General features: G+C 39.3%; 1 protein-coding gene and 1 long non-coding RNA gene across 4 annotated transcripts in view; one reads left to right on the forward strand and one right to left on the reverse strand.

Moving 5' to 3' along the window:
* Positions 1 to 9,487, forward strand: part of PXDN (peroxidasin) — an 82,225-nt gene extending 72,738 nt beyond the window's left edge. For both annotated transcript variants that reach the window (XM_088136657.1, XM_088136664.1), the window contains 4 exons: positions 3,192 to 3,312; positions 5,121 to 5,253; positions 6,388 to 6,501; positions 8,433 to 9,487. In XM_088136657.1, the coding sequence (XP_087992783.1) occupies positions 3,192 to 3,312; positions 5,121 to 5,253; positions 6,388 to 6,501; positions 8,433 to 8,558 (494 nt within the window). In that variant the 3' untranslated portion in view covers positions 8,559 to 9,487. The remainder of the gene's footprint in view (positions 1 to 3,191; positions 3,313 to 5,120; positions 5,254 to 6,387; positions 6,502 to 8,432) is intronic.
* Positions 1 to 20,349, reverse strand: part of LOC148217024 (uncharacterized) — a 39,093-nt gene that overhangs the window by 8,168 nt on the left and 10,576 nt on the right. For both annotated transcript variants that reach the window (XR_015795458.1, XR_015795457.1), the window contains one exon: positions 3,230 to 3,289. This is a non-coding gene — a long non-coding RNA (uncharacterized LOC148217024). The remainder of the gene's footprint in view (positions 1 to 3,229; positions 3,290 to 20,349) is intronic.

Raw genomic sequence — 20,349 nt, forward strand, 5'->3', positions numbered from 1 at the left:
CTGGGTGAGATCATCCGGCGCCATGGAGTGAGGTATCATCAGTATGCTGATGATACCCAACTATACATCTCCATCCCTGGTGCCTTAAGAGATGCTGTGACTACCCTTTCGCGGTGCCTGGAGGCTGTGGGGGCCTGGATGGGAGACAACAGGCTTCAGCTGAACCCTGGTAAGACGGAGTGGCTGTGGATACGGGGAGCTTCAAGATCTAGGACTTTGTCATCTTTGGTTCTTGACGGGGTTGCACTACCCCAGACAGACCCGGTGCATAATTTGGGGGTTCTCCTGGACTCACGACTCCTGTTTGAAGAGCAGGTGGCAGTCGTGGCCAGGAGGGCCTTTGCACGACTTTGTGTCGTGCGGCAGTTGCGCCCCTTCCTGGATCAGGGGGACCTCCGCACGGTCACTCATGCCCTGGTCACCTCTGCGTTGGACTAATGTAATGCGCTTTACATGGGGCTACCCTTGAAAAGTATCCGGAAGCTACAGCTGGTGCAGAATGCGGCGGCGCAGACAGTTCTTAATGCCCCTAGGAGGGCACATATAACACCGCTGTTGCGCGAGCTGCATTGGTTACCAGTTTGTTTCCGGGTCCAATTCAAGGTGTTGGTTATCACCTTTAAGCCCTTCATGGCACGGGACCAGGTTATCTGAGGAACCGCCTCGCCCTAGTCACTTCAGCCCGTCCCACTCGGTCCAGCAGAAGGGGCAGGTTGCAGACCCCACCGGTCAGGGAATTTCGATTGGTGGGGTCTAGGCAGAGAGCCTTTTCTGCTGTAACGCCCGCCCTATGGAACATCCTGCCTCCTGAGGTCCGGTGTGCCCCCTCCCTCATGACCTTCAGGAAAGGTATTAAATCCTGGCTTTGCCAGAAGGCCTGGGGGCCAGAGGGGGGCTCGCACCTGTGGAGATGGCTGGTGGGATGATGGGTTGCCCCCCCCTCCAGCATCTTACAGATTTTTATAGGGCCAAAATTAGAGGAGGTTTTTTACGGTATTTTAATATGTTTTTAAATTATTTATAGTTTTTAGCCATCTTGGAGAGAATTGTATTTCTTCGTTTTTATTGTGAGCCGCCCAGAGTCACCCGTGGGGGAGATGGGCGGCATACAAGCCGAATAAATAAATAAATAAATAATTCAAATTCCACAGTTTATTCAGTATCTATGCTGGGCCTTGTAAGGTAGACTATATCTGTTTTTATTATTTTTCCTGTTTTCCTTACTCTTAAATATTTTTCCAGGTTCAATATTAGAGTATGATTGTTTTTGAAATATTTTGTCTTCTGGAACATTTAAGCAATTGCCAGCATGACAATAACAACACACACACAAACACACACAGCAGCTTTTCTTCTGCATAATAACAAAACCAGAATATGGTAAGCAAATTTATTTTGTAGTTGCTTACTATTCCAGCTTTGTCTTATTTTCGTCCATGACCTCTGACATGTACTCTCCGTCTTCAGCTTTCCATAAATATGCTGCCGAAAGCTCCAAGTCTCTATTTTCAAATCACAGATCTACCTAGTTAGACATCCTTGATGTCTATTCAGACATCTATTCAGAACAGTGCTGTCAGCAAAGCATTTTGATGAACAAAACTCCCGTTAGCAAGAGATACCAGATTTCCTCTCAAAATGCCCTTTCACCCTCAACTAGGAAATTTAGTATTGAAAACCTCTCAGTATCCCCGATATGTGGCTGTGAAATCCTGTTTTCAGGTGTTTTAACATTATTGAATATACTCATTTACCCCTTCAACTCTGCCCCGCCCATACCTTCATAAAATACAATACCTGTGACAGAATGTATTAAGATTAAGATTAAATTTAGCTTCTGAATTGAGCGAGGATATGGCAGAGAAGGTGGAGAGGAATGCTGTTTTGCCCAGCTTGAAAAAGCTTGGGGTGTACCGAGCTTTTGGCAAGTGATCTGAGGCTGCTCAACACCTTTTCCAGCAGCACTTGCCAAAGCAAGCAGACTCCATAATTTCTAGACATGCCTGCATACAGTGCCACTGTCCTGTTGGGTTTCTTGACTTTCATAAGCTTAATAGAAGAGAATGTGTGTAGCTCAGGGTTGAACTGTGGAGTCCTTGGGGTTCTCTGAGCTTGATTGTTTTCTTGCAAACGTTTCGTTACCCAGCTAGGTAACATCTTCAGTGCACTGAAGATGTTATCTAGCCGGGTAACGAAACGTTTGCAAGAAAACAACCGAGCTCAGAGAACCACAAGGACTCCACACTTCATGAGCTCCTTGACCTTCATGCAGCCCACCATCATATCCTGGTGCTGGTCCATTGATTTCCCAGCTTCTTGTGACTCAGATGATACCCAACTCTGTGTCTTTGCCCCATCAGTAAATTGATGAATTTATCCCAAATTTTGTGTGGACCACCCCAGCAGTGTCATGCCGATGTTAAACAGCACTGGGGACAGAACAGTGTCCTGTGGAACCTTAATTGCAATAGGTTGAAGAAAGTGTCATCCAGTCCTATCTTTTGAACACAGTCCCATTGGTAAGAGTTGAGCCATTATAATACAGTGCCTTCAACCTACAAAGCTGCTGCAGAAAGGGCAGCAGTATCAAAAGCCATTTAACAGGAGGTTCCAATTGCCATTTCTCTCTTCCTATAAACTTCATTGGTCCTAAAGGGCAACCAAAGACGATTCAGTTCCATAACCATGCCTGAGCCCATAGCAGAAAGTGTCCAGATTATCCATTTCTTCCAGTATCTTCCTGAGCATCCTAACCAGAAAGGGACATTAGCAGCTAAATTATGGTTGTTAATATCCAAGGGATCCAGAAAAGATTCCCTACAGAATCATACACCACTGTCTTCTACAAGATGTTTAGCACCTGTTCCTCGTGCAATAATGCATTTGCCATACTCTGAACCCATCCCAATTAATTTCCTCTGGCTAGGTCATAAACAGCAGTGAAGAGCAAGTAGTCTGGTTTGCAAAGCTATAAAAGAAAATGTAATATATATTATCTAGGCTAGGTGATTACATCTGTTAACATGGTAGATTATTCTTCTCAAAGATGCCTGAGGTTTCACTGAAGAAAATGGAAAGAGTATATTTCAATTTTCCAATGCAATAGTTTCTATTCTGGAGGAAACATTATTTGTCCATATTTTTAAAAAGCTAAAGTCTTACAAAACTTGGGATCTTCTATTTAATTTCAGACTGCAGAACTAGAGGACAATTCAATGCATTTTCTTACCACTTCCGAGGAAGGCGCTCTCTTGATTATAGTTTTCAGGAAGATAAGCCTTCAAAGCACCTGAAAATACCAAGAGCATCAAGGTACATATTACAGTTATGTTAACCTGTTACTTTTAACATTTATTGTACTACTTAAGCTTTAGTTGCCTGAAGCACAGAGCCCAAAGCATCTCAGCAGGTATTTTTTAATCAGATCTTTTTAATCAGCTTTTATTTTTATTTCAATCAACTTGATTTTTTTTCTTCTTCATGTGAATATTGGGGAAATGCCAATACCTTGCCAAGTAAGAGATCATCTTGTTTCATAAGTAAAAAAATAAATAGATTAAAAACAGTCCTTAGTTGGGTACAATATTACAACAAATTTTCAAGATTCCAGTTTAGTTTACACCAGAGATGGGTAACCGTTCCAGCTGTGGGGGTAAATAGGCAGTATCATGCCATTTACATACTACTCACAAAATATATAAATTAATACACCATAGCTAAAAGGTGAATGGATTTATGTTCCTCTCAGCAATCAGGATAATGTTTTCCCTATTGCAGTGCCTGAAAATAAATACTATTTGCTTTTTGTATTTTCCTCTGCTACTCTAACCCTCCTTGTTTCTGGCACTCATTTGGTTAAAATGTTGATGCTTAATGGGACTGCCAAGTCCCTGAGAATGCTAGCATCCCCTTAAATAGAACTAGGATTGATCAGAGACTTCTCAGAATATATTCTTAACAGATAAACAACAGTTTCATCAGCCTCTTTAAGCAAACTCTATGATTGAACACAAAAAAAGTCTCACAACACCCACCAAAATTGTCTAGTAACACAGCAGTATCTACGTGAGGTCCTCTAAACTACCTTATTTTAATGATGGCTGTACTCAAAAAGTGCTCACAAAAGTACATACATAAGTTTAAAAAAAAAAACCCACAGAGAATCTATATACAATATATTAGAAAAAATGCCTTGCCAGAAATGAATTTATTAGGAAATTGCCTACAATAATGATTATATCAGAAAAAACTGCATAGAAGCATGAATAATTGGGAGAAGAAATATGTAGATATTTTTGTGTAGAGTTTAAAATTATAGACTGATGTGGAATCTGAATGAAATGTAGTTCACGTAGAAAAAAATAAGACACGCTGAAACCAAAATTATCATATAGAGCAACAAGTAACTACGAGTTAGTTTCATTGATTATGTTTATTACTAACTTCTTACATTGGTTAACTGCAAATAACCCAGACTAACATATATACATACATACGCCCTTCACATTATTCCCTTTGGGGGCAAGCAACATCATGTAAAGCTTAGAAGAAGAGTAAGAAGTAAATGTAGGAGATAAAAGTAAAAGAAATACTAGTATTCAGGAGGAAACACTGTGAGATTTATTGCTGGCAACATATTTTCTAGAATTCATATGTCTATGTGCTTTCATAACATTGAAGAGTCATAGTCGTATCTCTACTTTTTGTTTTTTCCTTTTTTCTTGGGTGAGCACCTTCTACATTCTCCATTCAGTATATGGAGCCAGAATCAGACTGCATACTGTTTTGCCTGCCAGTATGTTAAAAAAAACCCTTTCTCTTGCAAGTAACACATAAACTACAGGTAAATTATTCTTGTGGTACATGGAAACCGTCCTCAATTATTTCATTAACAGGTACAACTTACTGGTTTTCTAGTACTCTTTCTGGATGCAGTGATTTAAACTATGCTTCTCTTCAAATTTCCCATGTAGCAAATTAGGTCATCAGGTCATCTCCATGTGCTAGTGATAACTCATTAACAATAGCCCGTGTGATAACAAACTAGTCAACCAGATTTAAAAAACAAAGAAAGATGCCTCTTCAGTACAATACGTAACTTATTTTTCTTCTTGTTACAGTTTTACAAGAGGGAATGCATTCTTTAACAGCACCATTTCATCCTTTGATGAGCACAAGAAAGCCCCCATAATGAATGATTTCAAAGAATTTGTTGGAGATATGCAAAAAACAATTACAGACCTCAGAAAACAGGTGAGTGTGAAAGATTCTTCAAATAATATTAAACACTGAAGATGTTTTTGCAGTCAGTGTAAGAGTTGAAGGCATACTTCTGATACCTGCCAGAGTAGGAGGGTGACAATTTTCATTTATTCCCCACACCACCAAAAACCTGCTTTGGGCAGTTGGTGGATTCACTGGGGATCCTGAAAGGTGGTGGCAGGGACTACAGAATTGAGGAAAATCAGTAGATTTTCTGTCTGTCATATCCATGATCTCTTCATGGAGGAATTCCAATCATATTTTGCATGCTTTAAGAAAATGCATTTGTGTAATATACAATTGCTTAATGTTGACAGTATCTTAAGCAAGGTATTATTTTGACATACACTGAGGCGAAATAGTATCCTGGATTAGGATTTGAGGTGGAGGTTGGACTAAAAAAGGAGAAGAAAAAAAAATCCAAGGCTTTCCTCTTCTTCCTCATGTGTTGCTGTTTTGCATCCTACTTTCACTTAGGATCAAGATTGATGTATGAGATGCAGAAGTGAATCTGCCAATAATTCTTATTTGATGAAAGATATCCATGACTGGGTTACCACTGTGTGTCACCATCACAGTCTTCTAGTCCTTGTCTAACTCTTTGTTTAATTAAAGGAGAAGTAGAAACTCTTCCTAAATTAGCCTGGTTTGGGTCTGTTATCTCTCCTTTTTAAGGATGGAGTGATGGGGCAGGTTTAAATCCTTAAGTACATTTTTCCCCAGGCAAGAAACAGATGGAGGGGGATATTTTAAGGCACAAAATTGCATTACAAAGTTACAGGTTTTTTATTCTGATTCTGGCTCCATGTACTGAATGTAGACGGCGCTCGCCCAAGCAAAAAAGAAAAAGTAGGGATAGGACTATGATTCTTCAATGTTATGAAAGCATGAAATTGCAAAGGGAGCCTGTGACTGTTTAGCTGCTGAATGCTTCCCCTCTCTTATTTAATGTCGTGCAAAGCAACTTTGAATTTATATGTTACTGTCTTGGTAACTTCTCAGTAAAGTGAACGTGATATATTATGAGAATTTTGAAGGGTGTTCAATGGTTTTGTTGCATTGCACATAAAAGGAAATGGAAATTGTTTTAGCATAGATGGATAAACAAGGTTTCCCCCTGTTCAGATAAAGAAACTTGAGTCACGGCTCAGTAGAACTGAATGCACTGACGAAAATGGCAAATCTTACTCCAGTAATGACACTTGGAAAAAAGACCCCTGCACTACATGTGAATGCAAGGTGGGTTTTCATGCTTTAACATGCTTTTGGGCACACATAGCTGTATGTGTTCTCGCCTGTATGTCTCCCAGCGTTCAGTGAATCTTCCTGATAAATTTGAAGAGGGCTGCAGCCTTCTCCTGATTTTGCAGTTTATATTCAGAAGCTGCTTTTTGCTTGCATATAAGTGTTATTGTTATCATAGTTTTCACAGTGTTTGGGCTCTGCCGTTTTCACTGCCAAGGAGACAAGCTGCTGCTGTTCAATTGACTGGATTGTCTTTTTGCCAAAGGAATTACTGCCAGAGAATGTGGAATTGGCAAATTGGGCTTCCTGAAAAATCTCAGCTGCTGCTACTTTTTTTTTCTTAGAAAACTAGAGCAGGTTTCTAGCCCTTTTGGCTATGAAGTTATGAAGCTAATCTTTCAAAAAAAACCCAAAGGGATAGTTGAGTTCACAGTAGTTCTGGCATGGGGTTACAACACGCTTCAGGGCCTGGATTTGCTCTTGTCCTCTTAGTGATGAGTAAAACCAAAATCAATGGTGTTGAGTTAGAATAAAGTTGGGCAGTTTACAGAACTTTTATATATTAAATTTAACAAGTCTTCAAGACAAATTAATTCTGAATTAATGCCTCCATATTTTCTGTGCCCACTTGAGTTTGTCTGTTTACTTGAAGGGGAAATCTCTTAGAATGCAGTCCTGTTCAGCACAACTTGGCAGGAAGTCTCATCGAACCTGGTGTGACTCGCTTCTAAGAAGGCCCCCATAAGAATGTACTGTTAGTCTGTTATTGCACAGACATATTTGGAAGTTTGAGATAATCTAGCTGTGGTCTGTGTAAGGCTCCCTTGTGTGTTTAGTGAGGAGGCTTGTGATCTGTAGAAGTTAACATAATATGAAATTTATTAAGCTTTAAAATGCCCTAAGCCTTGGGGGCAGGGTAGTGTGTGTGCTACTGCAAGAAACTAAAATAACTAATCCCTGGAAACTTTCTGTAGCCCTGACAGAAATAACTTCCTAACATAAATAATATTTAATAACATGTTATATGTAGGACTTAATAATGTAAATAATATTTCAACTTAGGGCCTAATGTTCATTTTGTTCTGGCAGGGAGATGCCATATTACTATATGTAGCTGGGTTCAGAATTTCAACATGTAGCACTTGTTTTTTTCCGTTCATGGAAAGTATTGACCCATGAAAACTTAGAACCTCCTTCCTGGTTCAGGCCAAAAACCCAGGGAGTTTGATATTTTGTCCCACACAGCAGCCTACCAAATGCATTCAAAAAAATTCAAGCATAACAGCATGAAAATCCTCAGACAAAACTGCAAAATATGTTTTTAACAGATTCACAACTTTTATAAAACCATGAAGAACCCAAACCTCTACCAGTTTCTCTGCGTGTTTTATCAAGAAATGTCTATATTAGCTAGAGCAGTCATTGAACAAACCATGCATATTCATATTTGTTAGTGTTACAGTGTTATCATCGTTGTCATTCCAATTTATATCCTACCTTCCTGGATAACGGCATTTAGGGGGCAGAGGTCTCCATGATATAAATGGATTAAGATAAGTGTTTACTCTTTGTCTTTAGAGATTCTGTTTGATCCAAAAATTGATTGTTTCCACAAAAACTGGGAAAACCACATGATGATCCAGTCTAGTTACAAACGTTACTAGCTGACAAAGATAAATATTTCCCAACTAAACAAGCAGTGTGAAGGTGACCTTTTTTCCCCTTTGTCCATTGATTTGCGCACACATCTTTTCATTCAAAATCCAGCAAGCAACTTAGTCTAGATTGGGCTTAAAATATTTACATAGCCTATACTGTATCAGCAATGCAGGCCTGAACCCCAAATGTACATTGTTCAGTAATGCACACGTTAATCTTTTCTTTTTTTTAGTAACTAAACTGTCACTCTACCTTTCCAAACACAGGTTGGTCAGGTAACCTGTTACGTGGAGTCGTGTCCACCGCATGATTGTGCTACACCTGTGAAGCTCAAGGGCGTTTGCTGTCCTGTCTGCTTAAAACAAACTGTTAGCAAGGGAAATGCACCCTAAGTCTGCTTTTCAGTTGTCACATATCAAGTCATATTGATATCTGCTGATGGCAAATACAGGTAACAGTAGGCTTTAAACCACAATAGAGAATCAAGATGTAAAAGGAGGATAGCATTCAGATGATGGGGTAACAGTGTAAGAAAATATATTTTACTTCCTTACCCAGTGAAAAACCACAAGGTGAAAAGTATTGAAAGGGAATACACAGTGTTGGTCAAGATAATTTTATGTTGAAACTTCTCAGGTTCAAGAAACTAAAAACTGGTGCTATTTTTTTTTAAAAAAAGCATTTGTTTAGTGATTTTAGGCTCCCAGGTTAATTTTTATTTCTTTGTACACTGGTAGGAAGTCAGGTGCCATTGGAGGAAACAAGGTCCACATAACATAAAGCCTGGGTTTACTTATTGTATAATGTGGTTCTGTAAACAGTGGCTTAGTGCAAGGTGTACTTACAGCCATTATAGCTTAATCAATGCACCATGGTAAAATCATGGCTTAGTGCAATATATGAACACAGACATTGCCTGGATTCATATATCATTCCAATCATACTTGACCATGTCTTACTGAATAAACCATAATTGGCTGGGTTCAGACAATGTTAGGTCTGCCATGTTTGGTCTACAAAAACTCTGGAATACCACTAGGTGGCAGCAAAGGATGTATGGAAAACTAATGTCTGGACTTTTGGACTCCAGATCTGTGGCACTAAACAATATACTAAGCTATAAACAAGGTTTTAAAGACCCCAATGGCTCGTTTCACACAATTCAATAACCAAAACTAAACAAAGCAAAGCAAATGTTTTAGTATGATGCAACCACTAACTCAGTATCTTTCTGAAAAATACTAATATTTGACTAGCTTCTGAGACTAGTACTGACTTAGAAAGCTAATCATGCCAGAATGTCACTACCACAGTAATGCAACCATACTTTATCTTGCAGTATTAATTCTAATCAAGGGCGAGAATGAAAAAACTTAATTTGGGCATCTGTTTTTCACACTCCTCTAGTGTTAAATCTTTCCCTATCCAGTGCCTGCAACTTCTGGTGTAATACAATGTTTCCCAAGCTTGCAAATTTCCATATTTATGGACTTCAGTGCCCGGAATTCTTCAGTCAGCTTACCATTTGCTGAACATTCCTGGAGTTGAGGTCCAGACCTATGGAAAACCCTGATAAAATACTCATAAGTTTGTTTTACCTCAAACTTCTAACTCCCCACCATGCCTTACTAGAGGAATGGATGTGATGTAAGCATAATTGTAATTTAATTCACAAACCTATGTACGCATGAGAAAAAAAGACACTGTTGGAAAATAGGATTCATACCACATTCTCACACTGTTAGCCTTTTGAAAATATGTATTTCTTGGTTTAAAGGGCAATTGCTCAGCTGCTTTACATTTTTCACCTTTGTTACTGATCTCCCTGCTTTTTGTGATTTCCGTCTCAATTGAGATGTTTAGGTTGTCCATACTTCCATTTCCTATCTAATGAAGTCATGTTTCTTATGTATAACACTGCAAACTTGCTGAAATGGTCCAAGAAAACTGTGCCACATCAGAGCTTAATTTAAAGATGAAGTAATCCTAGAATTCAAGTCTGCTGGGAACCCTAATTCCTATGGTGTGGATATTTTCTATATTCATTCAGTGATAATATTTGACCCTGCCCAGGGCCATTATTATCTGATTTCCACCATATCTTCCACGGTTGAGCCTTGCTAGTGAAAAAGGATATGAGGATCGATCCTTGGTGACTCCTGTCATAAATTAATTCTGGCTCTCATAAATATTTAGCACCTGCTGTTTTAGACATCCATTTTTCATTATTCACTTATTAACAAGCATATATGCACTCATATTTTCCTATTTTATGTCTTAGTAATACCAAATGCCAAATAATCCATGTTTGTGCTGAGAAACCATTATGAAAGATTCCTTTATCACAATTAAACTGTGATATAAACCATATGTACAGAATGGTGGCTGAGGGGGTAAGAGGCTTTATACCTTTCTGGAAAATATGTAGTAATAGAGAAATTAATCAAACAGTTACTAAAACAATAGATGAGTTATAAACCTTCTGAGGAATATTATGTTTGCATATGCCACAATAATTTTTGAAATTTATTATCTGTTCTAGTACCCTTCTGACATGTAATATATTTTAACTGCTGAGTGCAGACATGTTCACTACTTGCATTTTGACCTTCCAGATTCTGTTTTTCCTAATAGATTAGGGCTACCAGATCAACATTTCTTTGCTGCCATCTAGTGGTTGTCTGGAGTTTGGCATCCCAGATCTGGTAGCCTTAAATATATTCATTTCCTTTTAGAGCAGTGTTTTTCAAACGTGGCAACTTTAAGATGTGGGGACTTCAACTCCCAGAATTCTCCAGCCAGCATGAGTTGAAGTCCACACATCGTAAAGTTGCCAAGTTTGAAAACACTGTCTTGGAGCATGCCTTAATCAGTCATTGTTCAAGAATTTATTTAAGTCAGATTCACTAAAATTGCTACCTTTGTATGGCCTGGATCCTACAGCTTTAACAATTACATATAAAAAATACAGCTTTTTCGGCATGAGGACCAGGAAGGTTTAAACTATGATTCTGCAGTGTGCTTCTCCCTTGATACACTGACTCAGAAGATACCTTGACAATGTGAACATAAAAACCAATAGCGTTGGGTGGAGATCAGGGTTTGAGGAAAAGGTGATTTGCTGTGAATGTGGATACAAGCATCACGCTGGTTGGCACCTTCTTAAATCAAATGTGCAGTTTCCCAGGAAAAGTATCCTCAAAATTACACTTCCCCTTCTGACCTGAATTACTGCGCAGCCGGAAAAGAAATGTCATGCATTCGTCTGTATATCAGCCTTTTATAAAAGTGCTGCTAAAGCTTCTCTCAAATACTTTGGGGAGGAATGAGTTGTACTGAAGCAGTGCCCACCAAATAGCATCCAATATCTATTGATCCTAGTTATATTGTTGCATGATTTTGAAATAAAATCTATTAGTATGAAGGAACAAAACATTTCAAGGTCTTAGGTTTACATAGTGTCTATTCTCCCTGCTTTGTACTTGTGTCAAAATTACATTAGTCATTACTATTTGTGAATCTGTATGCCCAGATATGGTTTTGTTTTGTTTTTTGGTCATTATGTCTACATTAATTCACTATTGTTTACTTGTATTTTCAATACTGCCTTTTTTATAACCAGCATGTATTATTACATCCAGTGAAGGAAAACTCTCATACCTCATTTGATAGATGTGTTTGGCTTCACGACTGGTACTTCAATTCATGAAGCAAATCATTAGTTTGTAGAATTTAACCATCTTCTGAAGTGACGTTAATCAGTTTTCAGGGGTGAAAGCAATACCATACAGTATAGTTTCAAAAAGAGAAATTAACCAAGGAACTTGTTTAGTGAGCACACCACCAATATCTGTTAGTGGCTGCTTTAGGAAAATATTTTGGGAATACATAGTAATTGACAAACAAGTTTTAAAAAACTCTTTTAAGAGTACAATCATATACATCTTTACTTAAAAGTAAGCCCAAACTCAGTAGGACTTATATCCAGATAAACAGGCACAGGATTGAACTAGAAAGCAATTTCATACATAAAGATTTGACTTTAATGCACATGAAGCAAAAGACATACTTTAAGAATCATATTTAATTTTAAGGATTACCTCTTTGGCCTTTCAGTACCTCAGTAAATTCTGTATTTTAACAGTCCAGATCACATTTTTCCTTTAGAGGTTTTCTCCAGAATTCTTTCACTTGGGCAAATTAGCAAATTATGATAGATAACCCTAACTGAAGCATGTTTCTGCAGATATAAAACCGTTTGAAGTCTTAATAAATTACTATGACCGTTTATTTTGGTGCTGCAGCTACATTAAAAAACAAAAACTCTGCTCAGGTATTTTGAGATACAGGCCTATGCAAATCTATTCAAATTAAGTCATATTAAATGTGTGTGTGTGGGGGTGTCTGTTCCCAGATAAAATGGTGTAGGATTGCACCATGGTCACTGAAGGGTATCTTTGCCAAGTATCCATAACCAAAGCACACCTCTGGCTTCCTACATTGAAAAAAAACAGATGTTTGATCAGTAGGCTATCAGATCTGGGTGCAAAAATCCAATGGGTCACTGAAGAGAGGGTTTGCATCCCACTTCTGTTAACACTATAATCAGTATTGTTCAAATAGTATGTAAAATGATGTAACTTCCAGCATTTATAGCTAAACAAATAGCAGGAAATGTTTGGTGTTAAACCAGGTTAGGAAATAGACCTAATTCTATAATTATCAAGTAAATCAAATATTATACAAATGATCTTTTTACATTTTTTGCCAATTAAAAATTCATGTAGCATTTTTGAGACAGTGGCCAATGGCTGAATTATCATTTTCTCAGTATTTTGTTGGTGGCAATTGTTCCATATTTATTTACTTTGTTAAAACTCCTACCGAAAATAAAATTTTACTTACTTTATTGTACTTAATAAATCTACCAAAGAATTGTTTGCACTGTTATGAATGCTTTTCATTTACAATAAACAGGTCACATTTTTTAGCTGGAGTCATGATAAATTATTTCACATGATTTATGGTACTGCTTTGGTGAAATACCGAGACAGAACAATAGCAAAGGCATTGTGGGGGAATTCACCAACACTTGCTATCTAACCCAACCTTTTCCAAGTACCGCCCTTGTCTACTGTCTCTAAAAAGAATTGTGCAACATCAAGACAGTGCAGTCTACCAGGTTGAGAAAAGAGAGGTGGATCATTAGGACAAAGAAGGCTTTTCTGAAACTGGAACCAGCTCCAGGAGTTGCCAGCATGGCATCTAACAGCAACTCATTTATCATTGTGGCCAGCAGAGTCTGCAGCAAGCCACAATGAAACCAAAGTGACAACCTGGCATGATATCACACAAATGCCACTATTACACACTTGTGTCCTGACATCTGATGTAAATATATACATTGCAACGGTTGTGTGATGTCACCATGCATGTGTTATTTGCCCTCCCTTCCTCTCCCCAGCCACCCATGCTTGTGAGCAGAGGTAGTGATAATTCCATTTTCTAGCTTCAGGATATGCATGTAAATATAGCTTGAGGGACATTTTCCTGATCAGCTGCCAGATTGTGTGAAAGGATAACTCTTCACTCCATGGGCTCTTCACCATCTTTCTGATTGTGGACTCCTGTTTGGGTTAATGCTGGCTTATGGATGTTCAGGCTGCCTGGATACTTGAATCTTCATTTGTGGATATGCCTATGTTGTTTCTTCACAAGACTTTGCAATTGGCCAAGATTTTTTTTTCCTTATATCTTCCCACTCTAGCCTAAGAAGGTCACAGCCTTGATTTTTCCTGGTGGTTTCTCATCCAAGTACTAAGCTGGGCTAGCATTAATATTTGCATTAACTTTGGGAGGATGGGATAGAAAGATTGGGCCAGAGCCAGAGGCTTACAACGGGACTGAGCACGTACTACTGAAAAAAGTTCTTTAAGACCTAACCCTAGTATAATTACTATGGGCATAATCACTCAGCTTCATCTTAATTTAGAATCTATAAAAGCAGATTATCCCTGCTAACTAGTGGCTGTGCAATTTACATATTCCAAATGTTGACTATCTTCCCACTCTTGTATTTTCAACTAATATTACATATTACAAAGTTCTGGTGAGCTAGTTGTTTTGCACCATTCTGCGAACCAGAAATTAGGGTTTTTCTGAATTAATGCCTCTTAGATGTTGTTGTTGTTATGGAAGGTCTCCCCCCAAATATCTCTTATGTTTTGTTTGTATTCTTTAAATACAAAATTAAATGAGCCCAACAAAAATTAAAATGAGCCAGTCTTTCCCTCCCGCCCTTTCTCTCTCTTTCCTTCCTGCTTTCTTAAAAGCTCAAGGCAGTGAACGTGAGGATTTCTCCTGATTTTATCCCCATAACAAACAGTGGGGTCACTTGTACTGCGAGCTGATCAGCCAGTGACCTCTATTTTTAAAAAACAGCAGATGGTCTGCCGTGTGTGCTGGGATTCCCTATGGACTTGGCAAAAAAGCTTCAAAGCTCTACTTCTGGCTACCTTCAGGACCTGCTGTGACCTTTGGGTATTACTGCTTGCTTTTTTTTTTTTTTTAAATTCTAAGCTGTTCAAAAAGAGTCTGGTTATCATCATCTACCTCACAGTTCAACGTGCTGCTTATTTAAAGGGCCATACACCTTGAAATTCAAAGGTCTACTTCAAACTCAAAAAGTACCAACTACTAATTTTAAGTATTTGTATGTCATACTTCAAAACAGTTCTCCCAGGGTGGCTCACAAACTTAATTTTTTACCATTAAAAAGGCAGTAAAAATAAAGGCAGCAGAATACAAATATATAAGTATCTCATAGTGTCAGTCCTTCTGGGTGGGGCAGACCAGAAAATCAACTCCACAAGGAAGGCTAAAACTACTTTTATTGAGATTGGTTATAATAATAGAATCTTCAAGTCTGATTTAGTTCAGTGAATTAGGGAGGTGTTTCTGAATGTTATCTCATTGCTCTGGACTTAAAAAAGATTTAAGCCACTTTTTCCTAGGTAACAGTTCCTGCATGCCTCTGTCAAGGTCATATTCCTTACTCTCTACACCGTATTATTAGCACAATAATACGGCCAAAGGCTTGAGAGAATAAATGTCAGCCCTCCCAGGTAAACCAGACAGGAAACACGACTACAGCTACTCCTACTTTATGTAAGGCTACATTAATAGCATCTTGCAAGTCTGAAAGTACAGCTCTCCTGCCCTCCCTATTTACCACCTGAGTAGTTAGGGCGGGTCCTTCCTAAGTTGCTTTCTCTGGCGTTACTCTGTGGCGGACTCCTTCTTTTACCTGATTGTCCCCTAAGTGGCATCTCTTCCCCCCACAACCGTCTTCCAAGGCCACCCTCATGTTCCATCACAATAAACATCTATTTGCCAATGCCACGAAGGGAGTGAAGAAGATGCCAAACTGGCCTCACTGGGGAGGCACTCAGTGAAATAATGTTTCGAGTTGTGGAGGAGGAAGTGCAAAGAAAACTGGAAAATTCTTAGTGACCTGGCACTTAGAAACATATAATGTTGCTGGTCTTACCCATTGAACAAAAGGGGGAGAAATTAAAAAAAAAAAAAGGTATACTTCAGAATCAGAAGACTGGAAATGTCCAATGAAAACCTATGATGTAATAACCTCAATAAGGCTTAAGAGCAAATATAGCATGCCAATTACATATATAATTAAATCAAGAGTTAAGGTACAGCATTTAAACAATACAAGAGGGGACTATTAGGTCATCACACCCAGCTTCCTGTTCAATGCATGAAAGTCACCGAGATAGGCACCCTTGGCATCAAAGTAGGCATGACTGGGCCACAAAGCTCCATGCCTTTTAATGTGCATTGCACAATGTAAAAAGGGATGAGGCTTCAGTAGCCCTAGTTGCACCCATCATTTTGATGCTGTTGACCCCACCCTGCCCTGCCCCCATGCCCCTGGGTAGAGAATCCCAATAGATACCTGTCCAGCCTCTGCTTAAAAATTTCCAACACGGGAGAGCTCATCTTGCTCCACTGTTGAACTGCCTGATCATTCAGAAAGGTAATGCAGTGATTATTTGGAATATCATATGCACACTAGGTATCTCACAGTCCTATTTAGACTTTGATTATTGCAGTGCTTGGGGAGAAATATATTAAGGCCAACGCTGCTTGATACATGAAACGATTATTAACATCAGCCTGAAATCCACCCACTGCAGAATGAAGACCTCTTCATTGAAGGTTACAGACCATAGTTTACCCCATTTGTCCAATGTCCTTTGGGGACTGATTATGTGCCACAAAGTTGGTGTTGACTCAGCGACTGCATGCATACACCTTGAGGACGATCTGTACCAACCTGGCCCTTCAAGTCTTCCAGTCGTGCACCTATCACTGCTGTAATCAAGTCCATCTACCTTGCTGCCCGTCATCCTCTTTCTTTTCACCTTCCCAGCATTACAGACTTCTCAAGAGAGCTGGGCCATTCCCTAATATGTCCAAAATATGGTCATTTGTGCCTGGTCATTTGTGCCTTGAGCGGGAACCTTGGATTGATTTGTTTTATGACCTGTTTGCTTTCTTGGCTGTCCACAGTATTCTCAGGAGCCCTCTTGAACACCAGAGCGTAAGTCCTGCTTCCTCAAAGTTCAACTTTCACTTTCAGAAAATGTCACAGAGAAAACTGCCTGCATAATTCTGATCTTGGGTGCATCTGAATATTTTTTCCAAGGCCTTCATTGCTACCCTACCAAGCACTAGTTTGGGGTGGAAGTAGCGGTTGGTCCGTGGATGTTTTGCAATTTCCAAGCTAGCCTGAGACAGAGTGATTGGCCCAGGGTTACCCAGCTGACTTCTGTGCCTAAGGAAGGAATAGAACCACTACATCCAATTGGATCTCAATATGTGGCCAAAGCTATGTATCTTGTAATGAGGTGGAAACAGGTGGTGGGGATTTTCTATTAAAGCAGCCTAACGCCAAGATGCAGTTGACTCCGGGAATGCTGAGAGGCAGGGAAGGTAAGGCATAAGATTTGCTTGCGCTGAATCTCTAACACACACAGACACACACCCCTCAGAAACACTACGACTGTTAATCAGTCAAAAACAATCCTATTTCACTGCGTGGTACTTATCAACGGAACATTTAATTTGGCCCTGAGATATGACAAATGTGCACATTTCCCCATGTTTACTTTTACTGCCGTTGAATAAAATGGCTCTTCCATTAACGTGTCTAAATCTACCCCCTTTTGCTCTCATTCCCTTTGTGTTCCTTGGCTGCCTTTCTACACGTTCTTAATGATAACTTCAGCCTCCTTTGCTGCTGTTACGTTTCAGAGATCCTTTTCCTCTGCCTTCCTGTGGAATGTCTGGTTTTCTCGTAGCATAATTTCCACTTGTCTAAAAACAGCTTTTCCGTCAGCTGTTGCCATGGGGATATTACTATGTCTTCAGGTTCTCTATAACCTCTGAAAGGAAGTGTATTGTTCAAGGTGTTATCTCTGGTGCACATTTGGACACTTTGCCAAATTTGACAAATGGTGGACATCCCTTCACTGGCTTGTTCTTTCCAGACTCGGTTGAGGTGCTCTGAAGAAATGCAGCTGTGGTGTTGTTCCTCCTCCTGCAGATCTGGAAGGAGATTCCCAAAAGGAGAATTCGTCTTGTTCGCTTTGTCTCTCATGCTGAGCTTCCTCAGATCTGCCAGATGTATTCCATTTTAATGCAAGTCAAACCATAACACTACTCATTTGGGTATCTGGGGGAAAAATGCTAGCTTAAAGCCATTAAATCAAAGTTAAAGAATTGGAGAGCACAAACACACTCATGGTTTATGCTCACCTTTCAGCTGCATTATTATCTTAAGCAGAACCACACTTTCAAATAAGAGTCCAGTTTGAATGAATTTATGCATTCTGAGCATTTTGTCAAGTGACCAAAAAATCATGCCTGTCATAATCCTTTGATGCTTAACTCCCAAAAGATCTACTGATTCCAAGCATGGTACGTTATTGTTTGAAATGGTTGTGTTAGGAAAAAAAGAAAAGAGAATTTTTGTTTTAAAGCACTGGACATGCAGTGGCAGATGAAGATAGTTTATTTACTTGTGAGGAAGTAAGAAAAGGCTTTCTTCTCCTCCTTACTTAAAACAGCACAGAGTTTGAAGGTTATGTATGTATGTACGTACGTTTCTTGGACAAACAGATGTAATTGAATCACAGTTAGAAAAGGAATGCGCCAAACTAGAAAGTACGAAGCAGAAAACAAAGGAGGGCTGAAAGAATGAGGATGTTTCACTCAGCCTGGAGGTGCTTAGAAGTGTGATGGAGGCATTGTTGCAGTGAGAGAAAGGTCAAGCAAGTTTAGGCAAAAGAAAGAAAATGAGCAGAAATTGGGCTTTTTAGGAAAAGAAAAGAAAAATTCATTTTAAAAATTCCCACACAGTGGCTTGTTTTTTAACATTGGGAGGTTCATATTATCTGGATTAATACACCACCATTTATCCACATTTCTTTTCCTGCTAATGTAACAGAATAGGGTTTTTTTTTTTTTCCTTTCCAGAATTGGGGGAAGGTGTCAATAGTTACTAAGAGGAGAAGGAAGAGGAGGAGATTATTGACCCATGCTGGTACTATAATAGTTATTGGCAAATCCCCAAAAAGTGATAATCAGCAAAATACAATATCATTTACTTATTTATGATACTTGTAGACCACCCCAATAGCCTGGCTGCCACTTTCTGTCCCATTTGTCACCCTTGAGTCATCTCCAAAGGTGACCTCATGTGTTAAACTGTGGAGATTAAGGAATAAGTTACCATTGCTGAGGCATCTTGGTCTAGGAAGATCACAAGTGCTGCACCAGCTGGAGCTTAACAGAGCCCCCATCCACCCAATCCTTCCCCATGGCTTCCACTGGCTGTTTAACTCTTCCTCCCCAACTTTGGCATTGCCTCTGAAGCCTGAATGGGCTCATCCGATTTTTTCCTTCCACTCCTCTGCACAATTCCTACAAACTTCTTATCTCCAGTCCACCTAAGCATTCAGGCCACGCACCCACATTCATGCAAACATAAGCAGATCAACCCCCTTCACTGTTTATTTGGATTGGAAATTTAGGCATGAGCTTATGACAGACTGAAAGGAAAAAATTCTCATCCCAGCCATTTAGACCCATCATATATTTTACTGAGCTGGAAGCCTGAGGAAAGTAAGCTCAAAAGGGCCCACACTTCCAGTTTTGCTGCCACCAAAGGTGCACAGGGCTGTTATCTAATTTAGGTAACAACCAGATTGCCTGCACCCCTCAATCTTCTTAGCATCTTCCTACCGCAGCTAATTTTATCACAGCCCCCCATCCTCGACCTTCCTAGCATCCTTCTATTGGTTTATCTATCTCTCACTCTTCCTAGCATCTTCCTGCTGCTGCTGATCTTCTGGTCAACCTGATTTTCCTCTTCCACTATATGTTTTATTGAATTTAGGAAAGAATGACAAAAGCTGCCATGTAACGTACAATCATCCTGATCATCATCTTCATCATTATTTCATGAGAACTGGACCAAATTAGTTCCATAACCCCTCTGGGTATACGGTGGCTGACCACCAACCTGGTCCTGTATCTCCCTATGTTGCTTTCTCCACTTTTGCTTCCCATCTCTCCATAGTCGACAACTGATCAATTCTTGCTACTTGAGAAGAACAGAGGTGATTTCCAGAAAACATATGCATGAATAGATTGCATTCTGTACACATTGAAACTCTGACAGTCATCTCTTTACTTTTTTATTTTTATTTTACAAATAAAATCTAATTGGTTCCAAGTGGCTGAATTTTTCCTCCCCTACAAAATCATTGTATGTTACTGTTGAACAATAACCAGGGGCCTCTTTGTGTGTGTGTGTGTGTGTGTGTGTGTGTGTTTAATTTGTATTGATGTATAACTGCTATGTAGTTGCTAGATATACTTTTGGGGAAAAATAAAGCAACAGAACACTCATTCTTTTTCTCTGAAGCAGACAGTTCCATTCTTTCTATCCAAAAGTGGTGCCCAACCTAGAATGATGGTAAGATCCGAAAAGAAGTCTACTGGTTTGTCTACTGCTTGCATGTGCTTTGCAAAAAGGTGATGCCACACTTGGGGCAGACTGAATTGCCAAAAAGCTGAAATGCACGACACTTTAGTTAA

The sequence above is a fragment of the Python bivittatus genome, unplaced genomic scaffold (assembly GCF_059951505.1).
Source record: "Python bivittatus isolate LINGU-HERP-01145 unplaced genomic scaffold, Pbiv_v1 ctg000020_np1212, whole genome shotgun sequence".
Classification (NCBI taxonomy): Eukaryota; Metazoa; Chordata; class Lepidosauria; order Squamata; family Pythonidae; genus Python; species Python bivittatus.